General features: G+C 33.3%; 1 protein-coding gene across 5 annotated transcripts; it reads left to right on the plus strand.

The window, feature by feature from the left end:
• The first annotated feature begins 405 nt into the window (after positions 1-405).
• On the plus strand, positions 406-25,630 carry LOC113376983 (neurogenic differentiation factor 2). Of its 5 annotated transcripts, none has more exons than XM_026617126.1 (2): positions 406-474; positions 24,550-25,630. In XM_026617126.1, exons 1-2 carry the CDS (start codon positions 429-431, stop codon positions 25,440-25,442), a joined length of 939 nt encoding a protein of 312 aa, XP_026472911.1. In that variant the 5' UTR covers positions 406-428; the 3' UTR covers positions 25,443-25,630. The 5 variants fall into 5 exon arrangements, with proteins under 5 accessions (XP_026472911.1, XP_026472912.1, XP_026472913.1 ...); XM_026617127.1 differs by lacking the exon at positions 406-474 and adding an exon at positions 4,597-4,775 and having other exon boundaries at positions 24,547-25,630; XM_026617128.1 differs by lacking the exon at positions 406-474 and adding an exon at positions 4,597-4,775.
• The last annotated feature ends 200 nt before the right edge of the window (positions 25,631-25,830 follow it).

Genomic DNA, 25,830 nt, shown 5'->3' on the forward strand with positions numbered 1-25,830 from the left:
AGTTTTTGGTACGGGAAGTTCCAGCAATTTGCCTTAAGGCACGATGCCTTAATTGCCTTAAGACAGAATTCCACTTACAGCCAGTTTAAAATAAATTCAGCAATATCATTTTTTCTCTATACTATCGATTTTTTTTAAAAAAAATGGATAAATTATGCTTATCCCTAGTTCTCCTCGCGATCGCTTCCGTTGGATCCGAGAATTCAATGACGTGCGCATCTTTTTATCTTGTCTCCAATTTTTTTAGGTTCAATTTTGTCCTCTTGCTCATCCGTTTTTGCATGCGACTCCGCAATTAGTCGCAAAAACAAAATATGTCAGTTCGTACGCTAATAATTGCATTCCTGTTTCACAGGAGATACACATCTTACGCCGATGAAAGATATAGGTAGGCATGTTGAATTCACTTTTCGAGCTCAGTGGAAGTGATGGCTTCTACTTCCTCGACAGACGCCGGCGGCTCAGAAGGAAGAGGTATGTCAGAAATACATCAGAATCTTTTACACTGAAAGTGCGATTTCCGATAAAACAATTCGAACTAGTGGTGCTTAGCATTGTGCCTTAGGGCAAATTGCTGGAACTTCCTGTACCTAGAATTAAAATATTAATATTTTTAAATTTTTTGAAAAGTTTGAATCAAAAAACTGAATTACCATTTTTGGCACTTTTTGCTTCATATCGAATGATTTTTGAATTATTCAAATCGGTTTGTTCGTGTTCCCGAAATTGTCGACAAAAATTTGTATCTGTATTTTCGAAAAATACAGTTGAACATTTTATCTAAATAGCAGAATCTCAATTGTTATTAATTAAGTATATTCTGTCTACGTATCGGGAAGTTCAAGCAACTTTCATCAAGGCAAAATGCTACTTCCAACTAGTGAAAATATATATTTTATGAGTTCGTTATGCGCAAAGCATATTAGATACAGTATATCTGATACACGTCAAGAATTATAATATTGTTCATGTCAATTGAATCGTATTTTTCATCATATTTATCTATTAAATATGCATCTTCAACTTACCGTAGGGTATGTTATAGTAATCGCAAAAAAATCGAAAATGAAAATTTTGATATATCTTTACGTTTCAGAGGTTCTTAAACATTTTGGCATACCTTAGAAAAAATGGATGTCTGTGCGTGTGTGTGTGTGCGGATAAAAATTTTCATCGATAATTTCGGGAACACGGTTCAACCGATTTCAATTATTTAAAAAACATTCGATTGCTGTTGATAATGAGATGTGCTGATTAGTTTTACAAACGGTAACTCAGTTTTTAAGAGAACGGAGCGTCCGATTTTAATAATTTAAAAAACATTTTACTTTTATTGACAAGATGAAAAACGGATTGAATTTTCGATAAGGCAGCAGGTCTAGCGGTTTTGGAGATCTAATGAAAAAAGTAAAAAAAAATGCCATTTGGCTTCGATATTTCGTCTCTATGCAGTTAAAGCAGTACGATTGCTTTGAAAAAAAGTTTAGAATTCCCAAAATATTTTCAAATAAAAAAACCTTTTTTCCAAAAAGTCCTTTTTTACCAAAAAAGTTAATTTTTGTCAAAAATTTAAAGTTTCTCAAAAATCTAATTTTTCCAAAGTAACGATGCCATTTCAAATTTCACATTAGTTGTAATTTCCTAGTATTGGGTTATGCAAAAAAAATATTATTGCTAAACGTTCAATTTTTAAAATACGTGTGCATAATGTAGATATGCATTATTATACATTTCTTGCTACTGTAGCGTCGTGTGACAGCATTATTAATCAATTATATTATAAATACCGAATCAGTAATGCCAATGAGTGCAAATTGAAATATTAGATGATTCGGAAATATTTGAAATATAATATGGCAAAAATTATTCCACATTGTTCATTGTAATTGAAATGGATCATTTAATAAACAAAATTAACTTGAATTGTTATAATGCTTTCTAATAATTAGGCAAAATGATGCAGTTACACCGGTTATTATTATAATTTGATTTTGAAAACATAACTAAATTTAATATTGCTTGGTTTAGTAAAAAAATAATTTGATTATTATAACTTGACGAGGAAACTAAGTGCTATCTGTAACAGGGGTAACTAATAACAGTTTTCATTGTCATAGTTATTGCTCCGTAGGCCGACACAATAAACAGGACTGTGCAGGTCTGTCATTTTTTACAATTAATATAAAATTGATCTATTATAAAATTTTGGTTTGCATTGTTATTATCGATTATTTTTAAATTTCATTTATTTCTTCTCTCGTTTCAAATTAATCAATCTTAGGTAATGTGTAAGAATTTTTGTGATTGCTAATTTATATAAACAGTTTTCTTAAATAATGTTAAAAACACATTTGGGGTTAGTTGAAACAAAACCTTGGGGCTAGTTATATCACACAAAAATTATATATTCAAGTGATTAAGATTTAATAAAATTATATAGTTTGTAAGACGAGAGCGCATGTAAATTGAGTTACAAGAGATATATCTTTGCAGCATGTGGTCATTAAATGCAAGGTAGAGCGGGGCTTAAATATTCGCGGGTGAAAAGGTCCACCACCGATATCTCAAAAACCAGTAAGGTTAAAAAAAATTTAACGACGGGGAAAAAATGTATGACCAGACACCACCTTTATTCATACGACATTGCTATTGGGAGAAAAACGACGATGATTAAAAAGCCATAATAAAAGTATTTTCTTCACTGTTATTTGTTTTGATTGTGAACACTGTTACTTAGTTTTCCACACCTTAATATAATTTTTAAGTATACGCTATTTAATTGTTTTAAAAGGTGTATTGTTAATTTTAAGTTAGATTCAACCTTTTGTTTTCTATAAACTCCATAAAAGCTTACATCTGGGTGGGTTAAAAGAGACCAACTGCACCTTCACCCTGGCGAAGGCGTGAAAAATAAAAAATAGCAAATAAGAAAGTTTATTAATTTAAAATAAGCAATTTTATAAGAGAACAATTAAATAAATAGTTATTTTGACTTTACTGATGAATATATCTGACTACCAGATCTAAATATCAGCTCTTGGTTAAACCGATGAAATTTATATCTTGCATTGGTTGAATAATGTAACTATTATTAACTTCCCGTAGGGCAAGTTATAGTAATCGCAAAAAAACGAAAATGAAAATTTTTATATATCTTTACGTTTCAAAGGTTTCTGAATATTTTGGCATACCTTATAATTAGAAAAAATGGATGTATGATGTGTGTGTGTGTGTGTGCTTGTGTGTATGTGTGTGCGGATACAAATTTTCGTCGACGATTTCGGGAACACCGATCAACCGATTTGAATAATTCAAGAAAACATTCGATTCGTATTGATAAGGAGACGTGCTGATTAGTTTTTGGCGAAGGCAGATCTAGCCGTACCGAAGATACGGGGCAAAAAGTGCCAAAAATGGTAACTCAGTTTTTAAGAGAACGGAGCGTCCGATTTGAATAATTCAAAAAACATTTTATTTGTATTGATAAGATACAGAACTGATCAAGTTTTCATGAGGGCAGGTTTCGGAGATCTAACGAAAAAAGTAAAAAAAATGCCATTTGGCGGTCAAAAATGATCATTAGACATATGCACATCAAATTATCAGATATTTTATAGAGATTTTAACAATAAGTATAAATTTTATTTTTATTCCTATGGGTTCCTTACCAGTGTTTATCCGTTAGACGGCGACGCAGCGCTTACGCGCTTTGATATTTCATCTCTATGCAATTAAAGCAGTACAATTGCTTTGAAAAAAAGTTCAGAATTTCTAAAATATGTCAAAATAAAGAAAACAGTTTTTTTTCAAAAAAAATTTTTTTTCAAAAAGAAAAAATTTTTTGTCAAATTTATAGTTTCTCAAAAATTTAATTTTTTCGAAGTAAAATTTTTTCAAAAATCGTTTTTAAAGAAACAATAATTTTTGGTACGGAAAGTTCCAGCAATTTGCCTTCAGGCACGATGCCATGCGCCCCACTAGTTTGTTATGATATAATTGTTTTGGTTTTTGCGATATAGTTATTCAAAGTAAAATTGAATCTTTGCAATACCCTAGCCGTACTCTTTTGCAATAAAAACATTACATGCGACAAACCTACAGGACAATAACTCGAAGTGGAAGGACTGGTGCCAATTCCAGTGGGAATTATACGAGAAGTTGAGTTTGAGTTACTATTCGGTTGGTCGCGTCTGGTGCCGTGATTTATTATAACATCCAATATACATGAGCGGTAATGTCATCGTTAAACGCGGAATTCTACACCCCATACTTAACCGTAATTATACTCCTGAACCGCAATCTGTAATATCTCCCTACCACCATTCGGGACGCGGACGGAGCGCCCGCACGGACAGATGTAGTTTAGCCTGACTCGCACGACGGATAGACGGATACTACTACGCTGCGTCTCGCGGACTTGACTCAGTCGTTCTCGTGTTGTCGGCGGAGTAACAGCTACTGCTCGGACGAGCGCTTCATTCGACGCAAGTTCTCTTTGCACGTGCTACACGAGTTTTACCAATTCTCTTCATATACTACAGTTGTTCGTTAAATTTTATTACGTTTAGTGTGTTTTATTCTGTGTGCTATATTATAATCGTTTCGTTAAAAATTCACGAAAACAGTGTAATCAATAACATAATTAGTGGTTTCCTTGTGGATTATTGCTGCAAGTTCCGATTTGAAGTTGAATGACTTTATTTTTCTGCCACTTCAATTTCTCCACTGCTCGGACATGAATGCGGCTACTGAATTGCAAGCACTGATGCTTAAAGGTAATTTTGAATTTAAATTATATTATTATTGATAAGTGATTATAACAAATGCATGTATGAATTGAAAATGATTCAAACAAATATTAAGAGCAATTATGTGTCGGAAGTCGGAAGCAATTGAAGTCTGTGCCAAATACCTTTAATATTAGGTTGTCAAATATCTCCCTTCCGCTTTTTTGTATGGTTTAAAATACAAAAAGGCGGAAGGGAGATATTTGACAACCTATTATTTATTATAATTATAATTATAAAAGTTTTTACTTATATAAAACATACAAAATTATTTTATATTACAACGTATTTCTTTAACTAGTCAGTTGTTTTTGACTGTGATAATATCACACCAAATTCGAGTTTCCTTTGATAATTTTTAGAATGCAGCATTTTGATACGCGCAGACCAAAAACAGATGTTTCCTCTGCCATGTGTTTTATGCTAAAAATATCGTATTTGACTAAATATGTAAACTAAGATCATGTAAACAACTTTCAAAAGTTTTTGTAAGCATGATCAATATTTTTCAAATCAGACGTAGTAATTCTTATTGGCCTCAATTAGAAATGCTGATATTCTCCAATTATTTACCTTGCAAAATATTAGTAATAATAGCAATTTATGGCACCATAAAATTTCAGTATAGCATTGTATTGTATATTGAAAGGAAGTTGTAAATGATTAATAAATAATTCGATTTTTTTTCGTCAGTATATACCAAATTATTAGTATATTTTTTATATATAAGGTTGTCAAATATCTCCCTTCCGCCTTTTTGTATTATAAACCAAGAGCAAAAAAGCGGAAGGGAGATATTTGACAACCTAATATTTAAGGTATATTTTAAATTTGTATTATACTACATTCATTCGCTTTACTCTGCAACCAGATAATTTAGTCAGGTCTATATTTTTTATTCGTTTATCAAATGCTAATATAAATATGTAGTGTTATCGGTAGATTTGACAGATTATTCGTTTGTAATGCTATTCAAATATTTTATTATTTATTATATTTTGAAGAAGTAATTGATACTCAGCTATTACGCTTTCACTAAAAAATTATCAATACCATTTTTAATTGATGTCTTTCAATCATACGTGCAATATCTGTAATTGTATAAATTGACATATATAACGCATTTCATTCCAACTACTTATTGTTCTAAAAATGTATTTTATTTAATTGTGGACGTAAATTTGAAATCAGTATGCTTAACACCACAGGAGATACGATCTTAAAAGCAATCTATATCCAACATTATCTATATCTTTAGAACACTCTTTAGATTTTTAAAATCGGTTGAAAATTGTTGGCGGTTTTTTTTACACTTCTCTGGTAATTAAATAGAAACGGCTGGACTATCTCAAAAGAATATTGATTGGCATAGAGAGATTTCATGAAAATAAACAAAATCCGTTGCTAAATACGAGTTGGTTTAGGGCAAATTCAGATATCTTATACCGGGACGCCTCGGTTTGAGAATGAGTGCACGTGCTGGCGTGCTATATGGCACATCGGTGGTACTTTGAAGCGGCGCAATTAGCATGCCGCAAATGCTTCTGATAAAAGCACATGGCGTTGTACTGATTTAGCATAAATCAATCAATTGCCGATTGCATCATGAACCTGTAAATTTCTATTACGTTGCTGTGTTGTTTTATGGCTGCTGCTGTTCGGTTAATTCGTCCGTGTCAGCTGGAATTGCACACAGTAACGGCTTCCGATTATCTAAAATGCGTCATAAGCAAATCAGCTTTGAATCGATGTGTGATGGCACACAAACAGCCACTGGTACGTTGCATGAATATGTAGGAAATGTCGTTTGGCGTCATGTAATAGTTCTCTAAGAACTGATACTCTGTCGATTTGCACAAGACAAGCAATTACGTCTAACACCAAGTAATCGTGACACTTAACTTTTCTCAATTCCATGAAATGATTTATTATTACTTTTAACAAGTGTAAATTATATAGAGTTCTTTTAATACATTTTTGAAATGTTCATTTGCAGCCAAATTATTGAAATAAGAAACAATAAAAAACACACCCTCGCGACCGGTTTTTTTTCTAGTATTCTTTTAAAATAGTCGAGCCAGAATCTATGCCAAAAAATACGTACCTTCCATGGTGTTTTGCATACTAGATGAAATGAAAAGTGTTGAACAACTAGTTTCAATTTATACAATTACAAAAGACAATTGTGTATATATAATTTGTGTGTATTTGAACTAATGGTTTTTAGTTTTAATCTAATATTTGTAAAGTGGTCTGCTCTTATATTTCTAATAATACAAATTGTTAGTCATGTTTCGAAATTGAGCATTAGTTTATATGTATTCTAATCAATTTCTGAGGTATATTATGTTTTACGAAAATTCAAAAATATAATCCTTGAATTAAAGCGCTATTTATTAATAGTTGTTCATAATTATCTTGTTAGCGTTACGATTTCATATGCTTATTAGAAATGCTGTTTTAATAAGCTGTTAATAATCAGAGTATTTGTCAGATATTGAGTCATAAATCAGACATTGGTCGCGACATAATGTCCTGAGATATCAAATAATAATTAGTGGCGTTTATTAATGAAAAGATCAAGAGTGCGCGAACATGCGATTATCACTGGCGCCCTGCGGTAATTATATTGCTCTAGTTTGTCCAATATCACACAGCACTTACTTTACGGAATTACTATAGTTTCGCGCCGTTTGTCGCGGTTATTGAAGTGTTTTCCATATGTATACTCTAGTTTATTTAGTGTTTTTACAGATTTGAACGAAAACATTATTTCATAAGTCGCGATCAAATCTTTTCTTCTAATTTATATTTTAGCGCAATATGATTTTTTACTAGTCGAAAATATTCTAGTGTACTAAGTTCATTTGTGTAAAATATTAAATTATTTTTATTATTATAATTTTAATATTAATATTCAAATGTATATTTTATATGTCCGTATAGTAAATTATTTCACGTCACTTCAACAATAGTTTTATTTCTTTATAACTCTTGTTTGTTGTTTTTCTTTGTTGTTTTCGCTAAAACCCGTCAGCAGTTACTTGAGAAATACCGACGAAAGTACGGCGACCTTTAGTTCTCTTTGCGGCGGCGGCGGCGGCGTTCGAGCCGGCCGATTACGCGCCCAACCCCCCAAGCGTTGAGGCGTCGGTCTACACAACATATCGGGTTATTTCCGACTCTCGACCGGGGCGACTCTATCTCCGTGCATCTTTCTTTACTACACGTACGGACGTGCACACGTTGTGTCTGATCTCTATAACACACAATCAGAAATAGATCGGGCGTCTTTCTTCGTCTCTTGGAGCGCCGACGGTGTTATTTGCGTCTTGTACATCTTATTGTGTTTAGATAAGACGATGAGACTTCCTCTACGCGCCTAACGATCTGTTTGTGGCTTCCCCGAGGGTTGTGTGACACGTGCTAACACAACTATAAATACAGCCAGACTCGCCCATATGCCTTGGCTATTTTTATAGCAACTTTCAATGTATGCATGTGTAATAGGTATTTGCATGTCTGCTCTTATTCCTATTGCATTTCAACATCTCATAATAATGATTTTGCTTGTCACATAATTTTTTTTTATAATTTTATTTGAACAGCAATCAGAACTAATGGGTTTTATGAGCTGTTGTGAGTAAGATCTTACAAACTACGTTTGTTTTATTACAGATGGCAACCCAAACAGTTGTCACATCTCTGTATGATAAATTTTTATTACAATCTCTGTAATAGGGCAAGTATGGTGCAACAATGCCGGGTGAGGGCTATTTTCACTTGGAAACATATTGCTATCTATATTTTCAAGTGAAAATCGTTGTCAATGTTGCCTGATAACAGGCTGCTCGAAGTGGGTATCGAACCCGGGACCTCTGAAACAAGTCCCGTCGCTCTTAACCGCTTACCTACGGGCGAGCCCTTGTCACATAATGATCTAAAAGATTGCTTCACATTATGAATGAAACTCAATAAAAAACCGAATTAGTCCATTAATTATAAGGTTTTTCTTGTTGTTTTGAGTGAATCACAAGAACACAGGTAAGATAATTATTTCGCAATTGATCATGTGCATCATATCTGTAAATCTTGAGCATATAATGAACAATAAATGTGTAAATCAAAGCAAACAAATCAATGCTTGATGTAATCTTGGTTTGAGGTCTTGATAAAGGTCATGCAGTCATTAATGCGAGCGAGTAGTAATCGTATTATGCTTGAATATACGGCACGTTATCTGTCCAAGGAGCGTTTAGCGCGATCGAGAATCGGTCGCTTTGCCGGAGCAAGGAGACCCGCGGAGAGAGTCGCCGCAGCACACTCGTTTTAGTAATATTTGCATTAGCACAGCTGTGCCGGGGCATACCGCGTACGTACTGTGGAACATCACACATCATCATTATCGTGTTGGTTTCATTCATTCATTTCGACGAAGGAGGTTGCACGTCGCGTGACACGCGTCCTTGTGCGGCAATGCGATGTTAATTGCTTATCTAAACTCGTATCTAAATGGATCATTTTCACGAATCACGAATGTTTTCACACTGTCGTGAGCACACACGCTCATACTTCCGACAGTGTTTGGCTACGACCACGATTAATGTAAGCACTGTAGCCGCGAATTTGTTTACTTTTTGCAGTTGCCCAATCAAAGAGGACGGTCTTAAAACGTCTTTTCATAGTTTTCCAAAAAAGTTTTATCAAATCAATTTGAAAATTATTTTATATTTCAAACTCTTATATTATATTTCTTATATTTATATTAGGGATATATATTCAAATATGATATTAGTAAGAGTTTTTTATTCATAAGGCGTCCTTGTCTGGAAGTTATAATATTTCTTGCCCAGATTTGGATCACTTACGAAGTATAATCAATTAGAACCGTGAGGTTCTATAAGATTATCAGCTGACAGTATATAACGTTTAGAAGCTTTTCTCCAGTGAGAATTGTTTGTTAGTTCGTTAATAGAGCTTCTTTGGAGATGCAGATTTTGTGCATTGTTTTGATTTTTTAGACCAGGGGTCGGCAAACTTTTAACTGTAGTGTGCCAAGCCACTCTACCAATATGATTTAGGGTGCCGCCTTAATTTAGACCATTATCGCGTTGTTATGGCAGGGCAAGCTTAACATTTACGTTACCTTCATAGATATTATTGTACTACATGTAATAAATACCAAATTATTATTGAACAATAAGGCTCCAAATTGACTTTGTAGTTATTACATGTGCTGTATTATCTTGTATATTATTGCTGTATTTGTCGATTTATGAGCCGATTCTACCGTAAAATAGACCAATGTTTTGGCAAGGCTATGTTGTTTCAGTTTTCATACAAAATGCTACTAAATACTGTCAAAATGTCTAAATACTGTCATGTATTTACTGCGCGATCAGGCGCTTTACACATAAAATGCAACTTCACTCATATGTTATCAAGTGATACAGTAGAACTCCAATTATCCTAATCGCTTTCAGAAAAAAAATTGTCCAAAAAAGTCTAAGTGCGCTATTATTCTTCCACCCGCGAAGCCTGAAAACGGTTGAAGACCGCAAAACAGCTTATTAATGTAAGCCGGAGATGTTTAAAAAACAAATATTTTTATTTCTAAACTTGTACATAAGTACATTTTATTTATATTTAAAACATGTGAAAATATCATGTTTCTTTCATTTAATTCAATAAAAAAATAGTGCAATATCAAAACATAACTTTTTTTCTTTCCAATGGCAATTTTTAAAAAAAACTCCGATTATCCGAATATTTGATTATCCGAATGAGTCCCGGTCCCCATTAATTCGGATAATTGGAGTTCTACTGTATCTCAAAGATTCATTTATGACGATATCGTTCTTTGTCATTTGTGCGTTTTCCAGGTTAGGTTAGGTTATCTAAAATGCCTAACTTCACAGCAACCACATAGGATTTTAATAGTTTTTAGTACCACTGTATTTGCAAACTGCTACATAACATGGGTCTATTTTACGGCAGAATCAGCCCCTTATAATGACTGACTCGAACTAGTAGCAATCTCAATATAAAATCTATTTGTATATAATATATTCATTCCGATATTTAGCTTAGGGCGTTTACAATAGCAATCTTCAATTTTTCACCTGTGACTCCACCGACCATTTGATCAAGTGTCCCCTCTGTCATTCGGGCCTCCTCATGATATTCATCCTTGCTTCGGGTGGTGACTGTGTACCTGTGTACCTGTGTACCTGTGGTCCTCTCAGCTCGTAGCTTTATGTGTGCTTCGTACGTGTGAAGAATCGTGTGAAGCGTCGTGTGAACACGTGTGTGAAACGGTCGGTGTGTTCGGACTCGTACGTGTAATACCGTGCAACCTATGTCTGCGTGGCGCCGGCGGACAGATGGCCGGTCGTGAGTTACTGCCTATGCGACGCCGCGCCAAGATCATACGTACCCAGATTGCAGGATACATAAACGCATACGTAAGAATTTAGACGCGTTTATGATGTCCGATTCGCAACTAATTCGATGAACATTTTATTCAGATTTGTACTCTTATTACTTTTGAGCAAAAGCAGTAACTAAACTAGTGGGGTGGGTGGCATCGTGCCTTAAGGCAAATTGCTGGAACTTCCCGTACCGTAACGAAATGTTCGAGGAATACTGAATGTTTTTAAATAGATTATTATAAATATTGTAAAATTGTCTAACATTTGTAAGAATTATATAAACTGAAATGCAAAGTTGAAATTATTTGTAAAGTATATTAGAACTATAGTCAGAATTAAAAATAAAATCTGAATTATTTTCGATATAGAAAAAATTAAAAAAAAAAAAAAAAAAAGTTGTAACAATTTTTTTTTTCCAAAATCAATTATTTTGTTAAGACAAGCAGAAAGTTCTTTGAATCATTTAAATCGGACGCTTAGTTCCCTCAACAACTGCCATTTTTTACATATTTCGCTCCGTATCTTCGAAATGGCTGGGCCTGCCTTTGCCAAAAACTGATAAACACTTCTCCCAATCATTACTAATTGAATGTTTTTTAGATCATTCAAATCGGATACTCCGTTCTCTCAAAATGTCGATTTCTATTTTCTGCACTCTTTGCTCCGTATCTCCGAAACGGTTGGACCTGCCTTTGCCAAAAACTAATCAGCTCTTTTCCCTATCAATAGGAATCGAATGTTTTTTGAACCATTCAAATCAGTTGATCCGTACGCCCGAAAACGTGACTGGAAATTTGTATCCATACATACATACACACACACATCAATTTTTTCTGAGGTATGCCAAAATGTTCAGAAACCTTTAAAACGTCGAGAAATGTAAAAGTTTTCAATTCCAATTTTCGGACCATTACAATAACTTACCCTACGGGTAGTTAATAGGAGAATGCAAATTTTGTGAATATGAATTCTGTCCATTTCTGGTCGCGCTATTTACTTTTTCGCTGCTGAAGCTTATACATGCACTTTCACATGTCTCAATACCAGTTAGCAGTTTCTAGCAGTTGTATTTGATAAGAACTGAAACTTGCGATCCTTAATCTTTTCATTATTTTGTTTTCATATATATGAGATAATAACATTTTTTATTAATGGCACTCTGTATAGTATAAACACACTATTATTACTCTGTTCACTTCCTTTATTTCGAGCTTTGTAATTACTTTATGGGGCTTGAGGCAAAACCATCAGTAATGAAGAGCATTATTATCATATATTGGCAAACGCCATGCTTTTAATTTGAAGCATCGGGAATGGATGTTGTCCTCTCTGATTGCAGTTACTCACAATTAATTAAGAAATGAGGTATTTACGAAAGTTTTCTTCTTCTTTTGTTTTTCATCTGCGTCGAAACGTTACTAACTTATTACTGGGTAAGAAGTAGCAGAATAGTATAGCATTGATATTGGAACTTTAGAATTTCCCAATTTCGGAATTCCGTGCAAAATAAAAAAAATGTTTTTTTTTTTAATTTGATCTTATATGATCGGCTTTAATTTGCATACTATAACTATAATAATAATAACAAAAATTAATTTCATTGATTTATGCTTTAGCATTATTAATACATTTTTGTAATAAATTTTAAGTGCCGTAGATGGTATTTTCACGTTATTACCGGAAATTTCCTTACTTTATCTTGATATTTTTCTGTTCCGTCGTTATTTTATTTTTTCTTATCTATTTTAGGTATGATAGGTTTTGATAAGTTTATAAATATGTTTAAATTATTTTATTAACTCTGTTATTTATCACACTTTATTCTGAATAAAGAGAAATAAATCTGTGATACATACATTATTAAACCGAATATTACAAATATGCTCGGCGATAAAATTTTAAAGGCCACGGATGCTATTAAAATATATGTACGTACCATTAAATATCATTACACACATTAATGGTGACATCGAACCCGAATGTTCGATCGTGATTTAATACGATTCGAATTGGGATTTGCACGCGGGCGCAAGAAGACATTGAAGTATGGTTGGGTTGTACGTTGTACGTAAGATCTCCTTAATAAATTCCCACGATTTCAAGTTCTTCTTTGAGAATCTGAAGGTCATTTGAACACCTGGCCGCGACAACGAATCAAGGCTCCAACGTGCCACAGGCATCGGTCCGTGTAATGCGCTATCACCGGCACGATTAACATCTTGTGTGCCTCTGTTTTTCTTTCTTTCTTTAATTTATTTTAATAACAATCCGGTCCGGCCGCCTCACAAACGTCGAGGTGGACATGTTCTCAATTTGTGCTGGCACGCATCAACAATGACACCTAGGGAAATGCACTTAAAAATTGTTGACACATTCATTTTACCCTTGGAAATTTGAATTTACTGCACCAAAGATGTTGAGTTCAATAAAGCTTGAAGTTACTTGAAAACACTCAATATGTAAATTGCTCGTTTCAATGACGACTTTAGAGTCCTAATGCGTCTACACATACTTTAAAATTAAATTTTTCAAAATAAAGTAGGGATGAAATATTTCAAAAAATTTTATTATACGAAAAAAATTATACCACATATATATTTTGAAAACCACTACTAATTTTGTTGTCTATTAATACATTTTTAATGAAGATTCATAAATCTGCCCTAATAAAGAATACAGTAAATTATCAAGAAGACATTTTTGATGGTCTTACTTCATGTTGTTATTTTGATTCCAAATGGATTTGAATAGTGTCAAGATTGTTCATATGTTCGCAGCAAGAGTATATATATAAGGCAATGACACTAGAAAAACATTACCATAAAATAGTAAAAAAAAGTCTTATTTAACCTTTTAATAATACTAGTCAAATTACATCATTTACGTTGAACGCACATCATTTTGCGATTTGCGATGCATTTTATTAGCGTTGGCATCAACCTGATCTATTGTCGTCTAACTATTTGAATCCCGTTGAAATACAAACTCAGCCTTTGTCTTTGTCGAGATGAAGGCAAGGAGCCGCAAATGAAATGAAAACAGAAACCGTGTGCTCGGCGTTATGTAATAATATCACATCTCCTAATTAAAAGAAGCAGACAAGCGTGAGATATATCCTTGCACATGCGAAGATGTTATTTGAAAGATTAAGACGACATCACCGCAGCAATTCTAGCGGCAGACGTACTTTAAGGGCAGGTTTCTATGCTCCGCAGGAGTTGGTGAAAATAACTATTGTCTGCATATCATGAAAATGAGTAGAAATGATTTTATTTCACTTAATAATAAGATGCCTCAAAAAATTACTATTATCTTTAGAAATAATAATACTATTGTCTCTAGAAATACTATTATAACGCGATTATTTAAATTCAACAAATAATTTAATAACACTATTAAAGAACTCAGGGCCGTAAGAATACTTTTCACTTCTTTGAGATGGAGTGAAACCAATTTTGATCACAACTATCAAATTTATTGACAGTGTTTGATCGTTCAATAACTGGTCTTTTGAAATCACATTTCTTTTATCATGGGCTTGTAGCCTACTGTTGCGAGTGTATGTAATATATTTTGCAACATAGTTTAAGGTAACAACGCCGTCATTATTAATAGTACAGCACGCGGACGCGCTCTTTGCAATGCCAGCACATACGACTGGCGCCATGACTCAGGACTAGAGGAGCTTAACTCAGCAATTTAAAACCGACCAAAAATAAAATAAAAATAAGTCGCACAGGACTTGGATGACCGCGCTCGTCTACTATGACAGTGTTTCCTAATCTGACTTTAGTCTTATCTGACCTGCGAGGATTTAGGAAACGATTGAATTTTGAAGACTACATTTTATGAACTAGTATTTGATCCATAGGGTATAGAGTTGTCAAATTAAAATGCACCAAGTACTTAGTGCCTTAAAAAAGAAAAAAAAAGTGACTTTTAATATTCAATTACACTTGCTCATCGGATAAATAGATATTTATAGCGATATGAAGAAAAAATTCGTGTATTTCAGCTTCTGATTAAGTTTTTAGTCAGTACTCAAGTTTTGAGTTTTGATTGTGTTGAATTTTGTAGAAATGCCAAAGTCTGCATTATAGTACTGATTTCAATATTTGTTCTACAGTGAAACAAACAAATATTTCACTGGTTTAGTCGAACGCACCCTCACTACGTAATTCATTTTCTGGTTTACTGTCGCACCGTTATTTACAGTTTGTTCACATAAGAAAACATATCTAATAACTTTTGTCTAATAAGGAGTCATTATCAGTTTACAAACGCTAAATAACGTCGCTTTGGCGTTGGTTATATGTTGCAATCTATGAATTTCTTAGAAAAGTGAGAGTTCACATTTGTGATATACAACGGTGTATTACTTGTAATTTATGCTAACACGTTGAGAACTATTAGTATGACGGCGCCGCGCGATCGTCTAGTATTTCATTCGATTGCTAATAATTATGATTTAGAAAGGCGTATGCAGAAATCAGTCGTTTATGAGTGCATATTTTAATTTTTTGCTGAGGGTGCGTGAATTTTCCGCAAGCTGGTTATGTCCGGACAAAATATGGTGTATGAACTGCTGATTTCAAATTATTGGTTTGGCATCATATATTCATCGTCAAATCGTGAACAATCAGGTACTAACACGAGGTGAATTTTTATTCTAATAAAGTCGCAAAAACATTTTGCCAATTGAAAGAATATAACACTAAACATCTTACAAATACTGCAGCGTCACATTGATCCTTAGCGTGCAATTAGTTACATTGACGATCTATGAGAACATTAACTAAATGCAAACCGAAACAAATAAACATAACGACCGTCAACGACGTGATCGTATTCGTATTGCAATGTACATGGTAATAAATACAATAAGGCACCGCACATATCATTCGAAATGATATACAGCGTCTGCAGTCACAGACGGGGTGTAGTTGAAGTGAATTGTGACATGCCCTCTTTGCTCGCTTCGACAAAAGCTCTTCATGCATACTCGTACGAGTACATGCACTGTTTATACGTAGAGGCACCTACACATTTCGTGTTGGACAATCGTATATCACTATTCTAGCACCTTACAATTCTTTCGATTCTCAATTCTTGCAGTTTTCCATGCATTTCTTTACTATCTGTGCATTCAAAATATGCATTCACAAAAATTTGACTCTATAACAAAAATCAGTCTCTTTAAATAGATGTATTGAAAAGTTAAATTCTAAGCATTTGCATGGGGTCTTATTACTTTGGGGCAGCTTTGTAATACATTATTGTAAAAGACAAATGGTTTAAAGTTCTGGTAAATTACATAGATTTGTAAATAAAAATCTTAAACTTATCAAAAATTGTGAATGCAATTTATATAGAGTATTTTGCTTAGAAATATGAAGTTATGCTAACTTAAGATATTTGATAAAAGAGCACATCATGTGCAAGTCAAATTTTTTTTGTCTCTAGACATATAAATATTATAGGTAAAATATATATTTTACATACTACACTTCTGGTTTATTTCGCATATAATGTTCAGGTCGCGATTTTTTCTTTATCACAACGTGCTTAGGAAAACACAAATCGTCAAAGAGAGTAGTGAACAATATATGTACTAAAACCTTCACGTAGAAAATGCATTACATGTGTATATACACCGACAACGCGTGTTCAGTTTGAGTCTACGACACCAACACTCCCGCGCAGATGAGGCGCCAGATCATAAAGTTCTTGACGCATTCCTCTTGGTCACTGGAGATGCTGGAGTTGAATTCTTAGCATCACGATTCTTGGGTACGATTTTACCAGGGCTGTATTAAATAGATTATAGAAATTCTTCGAAAGGGCTACGTATAATATTCTATAAACTGAGAAAGCAAATCTTTACATATAATTTATTTTTAATTAATATACTTTAACACATAGTGAAGCAAGAAATAATAATAATTAGGTATATATGTATTTATATATTATATATATATATATATATATATATATATACTAGAGTGGTCCTTAATATGAATATTTTTGAATTTTGCTGGCAAAAATCTCTGAAAGCTTTAGCAACATGATAGTTTCTTATGGAAATCACATGGATCAAATTCTATTCGTTTAACTATTTTATAACTACGTTTCTATTAACCAAAAATTTGTGAATCAAACATTTTATAAAATAAGTATTTACTTATTTGGAAGAAGAATCAAGATACTTTGGTTGTGTGCGGACTTTATTAAAGTTAAGATTAAGAGCTAAAACTTCCAGAGATTTTTTTTTATCATTTTGAAAGCATTTGAGCCTCTGGGAGCATAGAAATTCGAAAATATCCATATTAAGGACTACCCTAATATGTAAATTCATATTATTCATTAAATAATTATTTTTTTGAAAATTATTCATACGTTAAAATTTGTTTAATTCCTGGTAATAAAAATATAAAACTAGATTTTCAAATCAAGTCATAAATCAGTTTCAAGTACATTTTATCGACATCAAGAACACGATTCACTAATATCTTCACCGAGTATACGGAACACCTGACTCTGTCTGTAGCGCTTTTGTGTTCTCTCAGCGGGTAGTGTTTATGGCGATCCCTAATTTTTGATTTGTTCGTTTTATGATACAAGATTACGTGGGCATTTTGTTAGGACATCCATCTTGTTGACTTGTGTAACAAATTATAATGTGTTTAAACTTTTTTTTGCCTTTGACAATCTTAATGTATTAAATAAACCAAATATAAATTTAATGCATGTTATCAATGTGGTAGTTGCCTAACTAGTCGTTTATCTTTTATTCTTTGTGCAAAAACTATAATAATTTATTTTAAAATCAATCGTGTTCAAAATAGTACGTTGTTTTCGAAATGCACTTTTATTTTTTAAATTATTAAATTATTGCGTTTTTTTATTCTTATTTTTTTTTATAATTTTATTTGAACAGCGATCAGAACTTATGGGTTCTATGAGCTGTTGTGATTAAGATCTTACAAACTACGTTTGTTTTATTACAGACGGCAACCCAAACAGTTGTCACATCTCTGTATGATAAATTTTTATTACAATCTCTGTAATAGGGCAAGTATGGTGCAACAATGCCGGGTGAGGGCTATTTTCACTTGGAAACATATTGCTATCTATACTTCCAAGTGAAAATCTTTGTCAATGTTGCCTGACAACAGGCTGCTCGAAGTGGGTATCGAACCCGGGACCTCTGAAACAAGTCCCGTCGCTCTTAACCGCTTACCTACGGGCGAGCCCTTATTCTTAAATAATCACAATAGTTAATACATTCTATGAGCTATTGTGAGGTATATAATGAAGGCTTGATCAATGATCTGGATACATATTATATATCTATTGATATCTAAGGTTGCGATCAATATCGCCTTTTGCGATTTATATCATATATTTTCGAAAATTTGAAAAATACCCAAGTGGCCGTTCCAGCTATTGATATGAGTGCGAAGGTGTCATATCCGTATTATGTCGCAATGAACGGCACCGAGTCAATACACGGTATTGCTAAACGTGCCCGATTGGAATAATTTAGCGCAGAATATTCATTGATTCATCGCAACCGGCAATCAGTAGTTCCCGCGACGCCCGCGCACGTTGACATCCAGCCACTTATATGGAATTCCGACCGTATAATGCCGGTGACAGTGCAGTCGTTGCCCTCATACCACAACGCCGCAATAAACGGCACAGGTGCGCTTGACGTGATTTCGATGCACTTGTACGTCCTTTTTAAGGGGCACAACTAGTGTAACCGCCTAAAAGAAAGGTGATTTTTGGGAATTTATATTAAAAAAACTACTTTATCAATCATTTCAAAATTTTAGGAATATATTTATACATGTTTTAAGAATATGTAGTAAAATTTTTGAAGGAAAAGATTAAATATTTTTTAAGTTATCGTCGATCTCCAACGGCGCGACAAAAAAGGCCCTTAACTGCTGCAGTGATTCCGGCCTTCTACGTGGATGAAATCAAAAAAAAAAAATTCTCGTTAAACTAGATAATATTGTCTGTAAAATGAACTACGATAAAAAAAAATAAATCAAAAATTGACAAAATGGCGGCGTTTACAAAAAAAAGTCGAATTTTACCCAAAATTTTGGTCGTTTTTCGACTGCCAAAATTCGATTTTTGATCCGATCAAAAAATCGATAGTTCATTTTACGGAGAACTATATAAAGAACATGTAAAAAAAATTTGATAGTGATCGGATCATTCGTTTTTGAGTAATCACTGCAGCAAATTCGAAAAATGCTGTTTCGAGAAAAACGCGTTTAAAGATAAAATGATCGTTGTACTATATACTATATATATACTTTTTAAATGGCTGTAACTCAAAAACTAATTGAGATATCGATTTGAAATTTTAATATATTATTTTTAAAGGTGTAATCTACCGAAATATGAAAAAAAACAAAAATCGATTTTTTCAAAATTTCACACTAGTTGTGCCCCTTAAACTATATTGGCATTATAATAAATGTCACGAAATTTGTTTATCTACTGGCAAAAATTATTGAATTCTGCTTTACTGGTTTGATAAATTTTATAAATGGATTGAATATGAGAATTAGTAAGGCCAAAATTATACATATATAATTTCAATAAATTGTTAAAATCTACCATTGATCAAAATTAGATGATATAATTAATTATTGTGATCTTAAATGTTGTCTTTCTTCATGGTATATAGTTGTTTACTTATTATCTGTTACTGTAAAGTGTAATTTTGTCCGACCCCTTCTGATGTTTTGTACGACGCTGCTTTATATGGCGCCATTCAGGCAGGATCTCGGCTGCTCGGTGCTGGAGATCCCCCTCCGGGCCGGAGTCACGGACGAGACATTCGCAATATCACCGCAATTCCATCGCAAACGTTCGCAGATAGTGAGGAGATTTTAGTCCGGAGTCTTTCGACTGGCGTGGGTGAACGCCGCGTCGGACCGAGCCGCCACTTGGAAAATACGCTCGTCCGACGGACTCTGTTACATAATCGCTTGATTTATCGCGACGCCCTGCGAGAGATTGTCCGGATTTCGCGCTTTGTGCTTTGTACTGGCTGAGCTCAGCACGTCATTGAACACAGTTGCAAGGTTATGTCACATTCGGTGATTTGTAATCGCATTTGCGTGCCGATAAATCTTGTTAAATCTTACTTTCAATTACTCATGCTCTTACTTTACGCACACAATTGTAGCAAAAACTAAATCCTTCTCTTTTGAAGTTATTAAAACACTTTAACATTTTTTTGTTTATAACAATCAGAGTTATTTACAGACCTTATGAGCTAAATACACATAATAATAAATAATAATAATAATCCCAGAAGGAAATTAAAAAAATAATAATGATATTTATAAATGAATAAATAAAAATTAATTACAAATAAATAAAAAAAAAGAAAAAAAAAACAAATTGTAGTAATTGCTCCAATAAGCAATTGACTATGGAAAACCATTTTTTTACATTAAGTCAATAGGCAGTTTCTTGTGTAGTTTTCTTATAGGCGGATTATCAAGCAGATGAGCCAAAGTTGCATTAGGATGATTTTAGTAAATTTTAGCATGATGTCTAGTACTCGTATTTTTACAAAAGCGATGTTGAGGTACTTCAACAATATAAGATTTCTTTTCGGTTAATGTTATTTACCATGCTTAATTTTTTTGTTCGATTATTGTAGGTTAATTTAATTATTAAGACTGTTAATGCGCTATTACTCTAATTCAGACATCATCATTCACATCAAATCATTCATAATAATTCTTATTTATTTTTCCACATTATTTCTTGTCATGTGCACGTTTATTCAATTTCAAACTGAAGTTAATTCATTCACACTGACATCTATTTCTATTTCTGATATGGTTTTATCCCTAAAGTGAAACCTCATCCCCGTACCATTCAAAATACATTGCATAGTTATTGTACTTGATTAAGAGAAAATTATACTATAATCGCTTAATTTCAGTATAATATATATATATATATATATATATATATATATATATATATATATATAATTATATAATCCAAAAAGCGAATACGTACTAATTTTAGTAAGCTTAATTTTGCAGCTACGAACTAATTATACATATAATTAAAATATATTAGTAAACGCGTGCACATGTATCAATTTCTTATTTAAAATCTCAAAATTAATTCGAAGCTGTCATCACCAGCTGCTAAACAGATTTATCATAAATTAATACGCAATACGTATATTTAGTTGCATTCCGGTACACATTTATTAATGTCGTGCGTCACACATCATGTTGTGTTTATGTAGTCTTAATTTGAAAAATCTACGAATTCATAAAAATTGTGCCATCGCCGCTTTCGACCATCAAAGAATATTGGTAATTCTGCAATATTAGTGGTAGCATTAATTAATGGAATTGTGAAATTGTATATTATATTGCTGATGGATGAACAATATCAAATATACACGCGATAAATTACGCAGTCATTGCACGCTAACAAATAACAATGGTTTTAATTTGATCATTTTTTGCAAACTACATAATATGCTGTTTTGTGATTTTTTTTATAATGAGTGTTGCAATTAATATTATGCAATTTGAAACTTTGATATGCAGCGAATGTATATAATGGTATATTTGATTGACCCGTTAATAATTAGTTTTAAAACACTTGCTGATACGATATAATTGTTCGAATGCATAGTTTTGTAATCAGTAGTAAATTGATCTGCTTAGTTTAGACGGTAATAATTAGGAGAATCGAGACTTTCTATAAAATTGCACTGTTTGATATTGATATTATGATCAGTGACCATAAATATATAAATATAAAGAAAAATAAATATAAACAACTTTATTCTATGCTCTATTTTAAACAGTCTGTATATCAAACTGTTTTCGTCATTCTCTATCTACACTATTGTAATTTATGCAAGTGATGTCTCACCTTATGATGTCATATTTCAAGTATTTCGTTGCACACGTTAAGGGTCATGCCCCTCAGAAAACTTTTCATATTTGGAGAACTATTAATCTCAGTAATTGAAATGGATCAAAATAAAAGAGAAGATTACACTTAAAATTTGGAAAATTCAATTCAATTCTTTGTGAAAAAATAGAATAGAATAAAAATAGAATAAAAAATGCAAAAAATGGTAATTCAGTTTTTGAGATAACAGAGAGTCTGATTTATTTGTATTGATGAAATGAAGAACATAATAAATTTTTGGGAAGGCAGGTCCAGTGGTTTTGGAGACCCAATGAAAGACGTTAAAAATGCCTCTTGGCTGGCAAAAATGATCACCAGACATATGCACATCAAATTATCCGATACAAATATCGGATCATGCAATCGGCAACATTAGATCATCCAAAGATGAGCACTAATTTAAATGATCATTTGAAACGCGCTGCCTATGATGTGATTCGTCATTGTCCGATTTCAGTTGCGTTTCGTGATAACCCACAGTCCTACAGATAGTGATAGAAGAGACAGCTAACATTATCAATAACGGAATGCCTTTCTATCGATCGCCGTGCATTTCTGATGACTGTGGGACTGGCTGCTTACCTTGTTTGTGGCGCTATGACTCACGTCGAACAACTAGACGCCAGATGCGATCTTGGGCTTGTGTATTGTAAATGTGGGGGCGTGAGACATAATCGCACGCAGCCAAGAGACAAGAGACAAGAGTCGTGCATACCGATTCAGTGCCTGCCACCTGATGCAATACACCATTAGGGTCTACAGATATTATTATTGTCGATGGTAATTTTTATAATTCACACTTTGGACGAATTCAATAAGTAGCGGACTGCCCGTTATCATTTTTGTTAATTTACTCATCATCTAAGCGAAAATAACAAAAGTAGCAAAATATTTTTTGTTGTTATCACTCATTGACGGTAACTCACGATTCTGCAAATTAGTGCAATATAACCGTTATCTAACTAATTATCGATACTGATCGAGAATTATCGGCTTATACCGATAAATAATAATGATCGTTTTTGTAGCCGATACTTAAATTAACTAATTTCAAATCTGGTCATGATATAAGAAGCGTTGAATGAATGACTCATGTCAACACACTTTACACTTGTTGACTTTAATGCTGCCTGGTCATGGTAAAATTTATGAATCGGCATTTGGTTAAAACAAAAGTTTTATGCAAGTTTTAATTGAATAGTTATTTCGATATGAATGACTTAAATTGGATTGATTGAATTTGTTTTATAATGTATTGAAATTTATTTATTTGAAATTAAATATATTTAATTTTTAAATTTTAATTATATAATAAGTGTTAAGTATTAGGTATTATGTGTATCGTATTTTATTTAATTGCATACAGCTCAGAATGAGTTTTCTTGGTACAATATAATACGTTGTATTTTTATTATACTTACCTAAATAAATTTTAATTCAGATTCGTTCATCATGCGGGATATCCATCTCATGATTATTCCAAGACCTGCATAAATGTCAGCGTTAAGCATTTCACACTGCTTGACGTCATTAGGCCAGCTGTTGCAAGTATCATTTGATCTTATTATTAAAAAGCAATAGCGGGATACTAATGAGTAATTAGCACATTAGCTAATGTATTACACTCTCTGATGCACATCGCCGTTATATAATTGAACTTGCATAGTTATTCGGGCGATTTTGTATATGGAACATAAGTTTTGTATTTACACCTAAGTCTGTTTTTACACGGTCTTTTTGTACACGGTTTTGATATAACACGGTTTGAAAATTGAATATTTTTAATTTTTTTACGCGATTTTATTCCATTTAGCACGATTTGAAATTTTATGTACTTGAATTTTTTTTGTCAAATTTAATTTTTGCAAAGAATGTTCATATCACAAAAAACTATTTATGAAAGAAAAAAGTCTGAAACCATCGATAGTATCGATAGTTTGCAAACACTAGCTTAAAGCTTTGAGTGAATTCCCCTTTAGCGCGTACAAACAATTTTTACTGGTCAAAGCAAATGTGAATAGCACTAATTTAGGGGAATACTCTAAAAATTTTTGTTTTTCACTAATTTTAATAGGTTTTAGAGATTAGGAACGAATCACCCATTTTTGTATAAGATCAATGTCTTTTTTTACACGGTTTTTTTTTACACGGCTTCTTCTGGAACCAATCACCGTGTAAAAACAGACTTAGGTGTATTTATATATAATGAATCAATTAATGCATTTGTTGTGTTATATAAACAACCGACTTTTAAGGCACATAATTGCTGATTTTCTCATTGTTATATTTCAATTAATAACTATATTTGACAAAATAAATTAATGTTTGGCTTTGTTTTGTTCTAGCAGGCAGTCCTGTAATGTTGGATCGTGATAGCGGTTTCTGCTCGGACGAGGAGATCGATATGCACGTCGGTACTGGCGCCCCCTCACCACCTACAGATGCATCCGAGGACAGCAGTGTAGACGTTAAAGTTGTCCCAATATCTGTTCGCAATAAACGCAAATGCGCCGAGCCCTCGAGAGTTGTGAATTCTCAATCCGCCGCTAGCAGTCATCATCCCATTAAAAAACGTCCGCGTTTTACAAATTTGGAGGACGAGGAATCAAGTGAAACCTTTCGACCGTGGAATTCAAGTTCACAAAATCCAGCACAGGTATACAATAGGCATCCTGGAGTAACTACTTTGCATCGAGCATTTGCTAAGAATGAAACTGCTCAAGATGAACCTTTATCCCTGGTCGCCAAAAGCCCAGCTGCATCTGCCAACACATTTAATCAAGCGATTCCTGTCAAGTCATCTGCAAAAACGGATCCACGATTTTGTGATCAGCGATTACAGTGCTCTGGAGCTAACCAAACTTCACAAAAACATCAGCAGCAGCAGCAACTGCAGCAACATCATCATCATCAGCAGCAGGAGCAGCAGCAACAACAGCAAAGAAATTATAAAAACATGACGCGAGAGCGCCGTATAGAGGCAAATGCTCGTGAACGCACTAGAGTCCACACCATAAGCGCGGCGTTTGACACATTGCGCAAAGCTATACCTGCCTACTCCCATAACCAGAAATTATCAAAATTATCAGTGCTAAGGATAGCCTGCTCTTATATTATGACTTTGAGCCGAATAAGTGGAACCACTTTAGATTCCACGGAGAATTCATTAGCGGATTGCGTTGACCTTGTCTCCAGAACGATACAAACGGAAGGTAAACTTCGCAAGAAGAAGGAAGACTGAGTTCGTCGTTCTGTAGATCTAGATGCACCTAGTTTAACCAGCTCAATGCTTCATATTATATGTTACGTGTTCAGTGACATAAATTGATAAAGAGACAATTTGAATCAAAAGGCTTTGTGGCCTCTAAACTTCAATGTTATATAATTTTTGCTTCCGAATTTACTTCCGAAGTGGCTTTAGTGTTAAAAACGGGGACGTTGACATCGTGCCTTCGTCTATACCAATGAAATACGAATACTATTTATTTTCTTTGATATTAAAGATGTTATGGTGAACTTAATTTAATCTACTTTAGTTATTTATTACGTTTCGCGAAACGGAAATGTTATATATAGATTTTATCAAAAATATTTTTGAAGGCTATCTCGTTTAAAAACATTATTTTGTT

Source organism: Ctenocephalides felis, unplaced genomic scaffold, assembly GCF_003426905.1.
Source record: "Ctenocephalides felis isolate EL2017-DRISC unplaced genomic scaffold, ASM342690v1 CF-g0.4_SCAFFOLD_01886, whole genome shotgun sequence".
Classification (NCBI taxonomy): Eukaryota; Metazoa; Arthropoda; class Insecta; order Siphonaptera; family Pulicidae; genus Ctenocephalides; species Ctenocephalides felis.

What these genes read in the sequence shown, in the direction of transcription:
- LOC113376983 (XM_026617126.1), top strand. Translation starts at nt 429, where the DNA reads ATGGCTTCTACTTCCTCGACAGACGCCGGCGGCTCAGAAGGAAGAG. An exon ending in CGGCGGCTCAGAAGGAAGAG is followed by an intron (nt 475 to 24,549) that starts GTATGTCAGAAA and finishes TTGTTCTAGCAG; the next exon opens with GCAGTCCTGTAATGTTGGAT.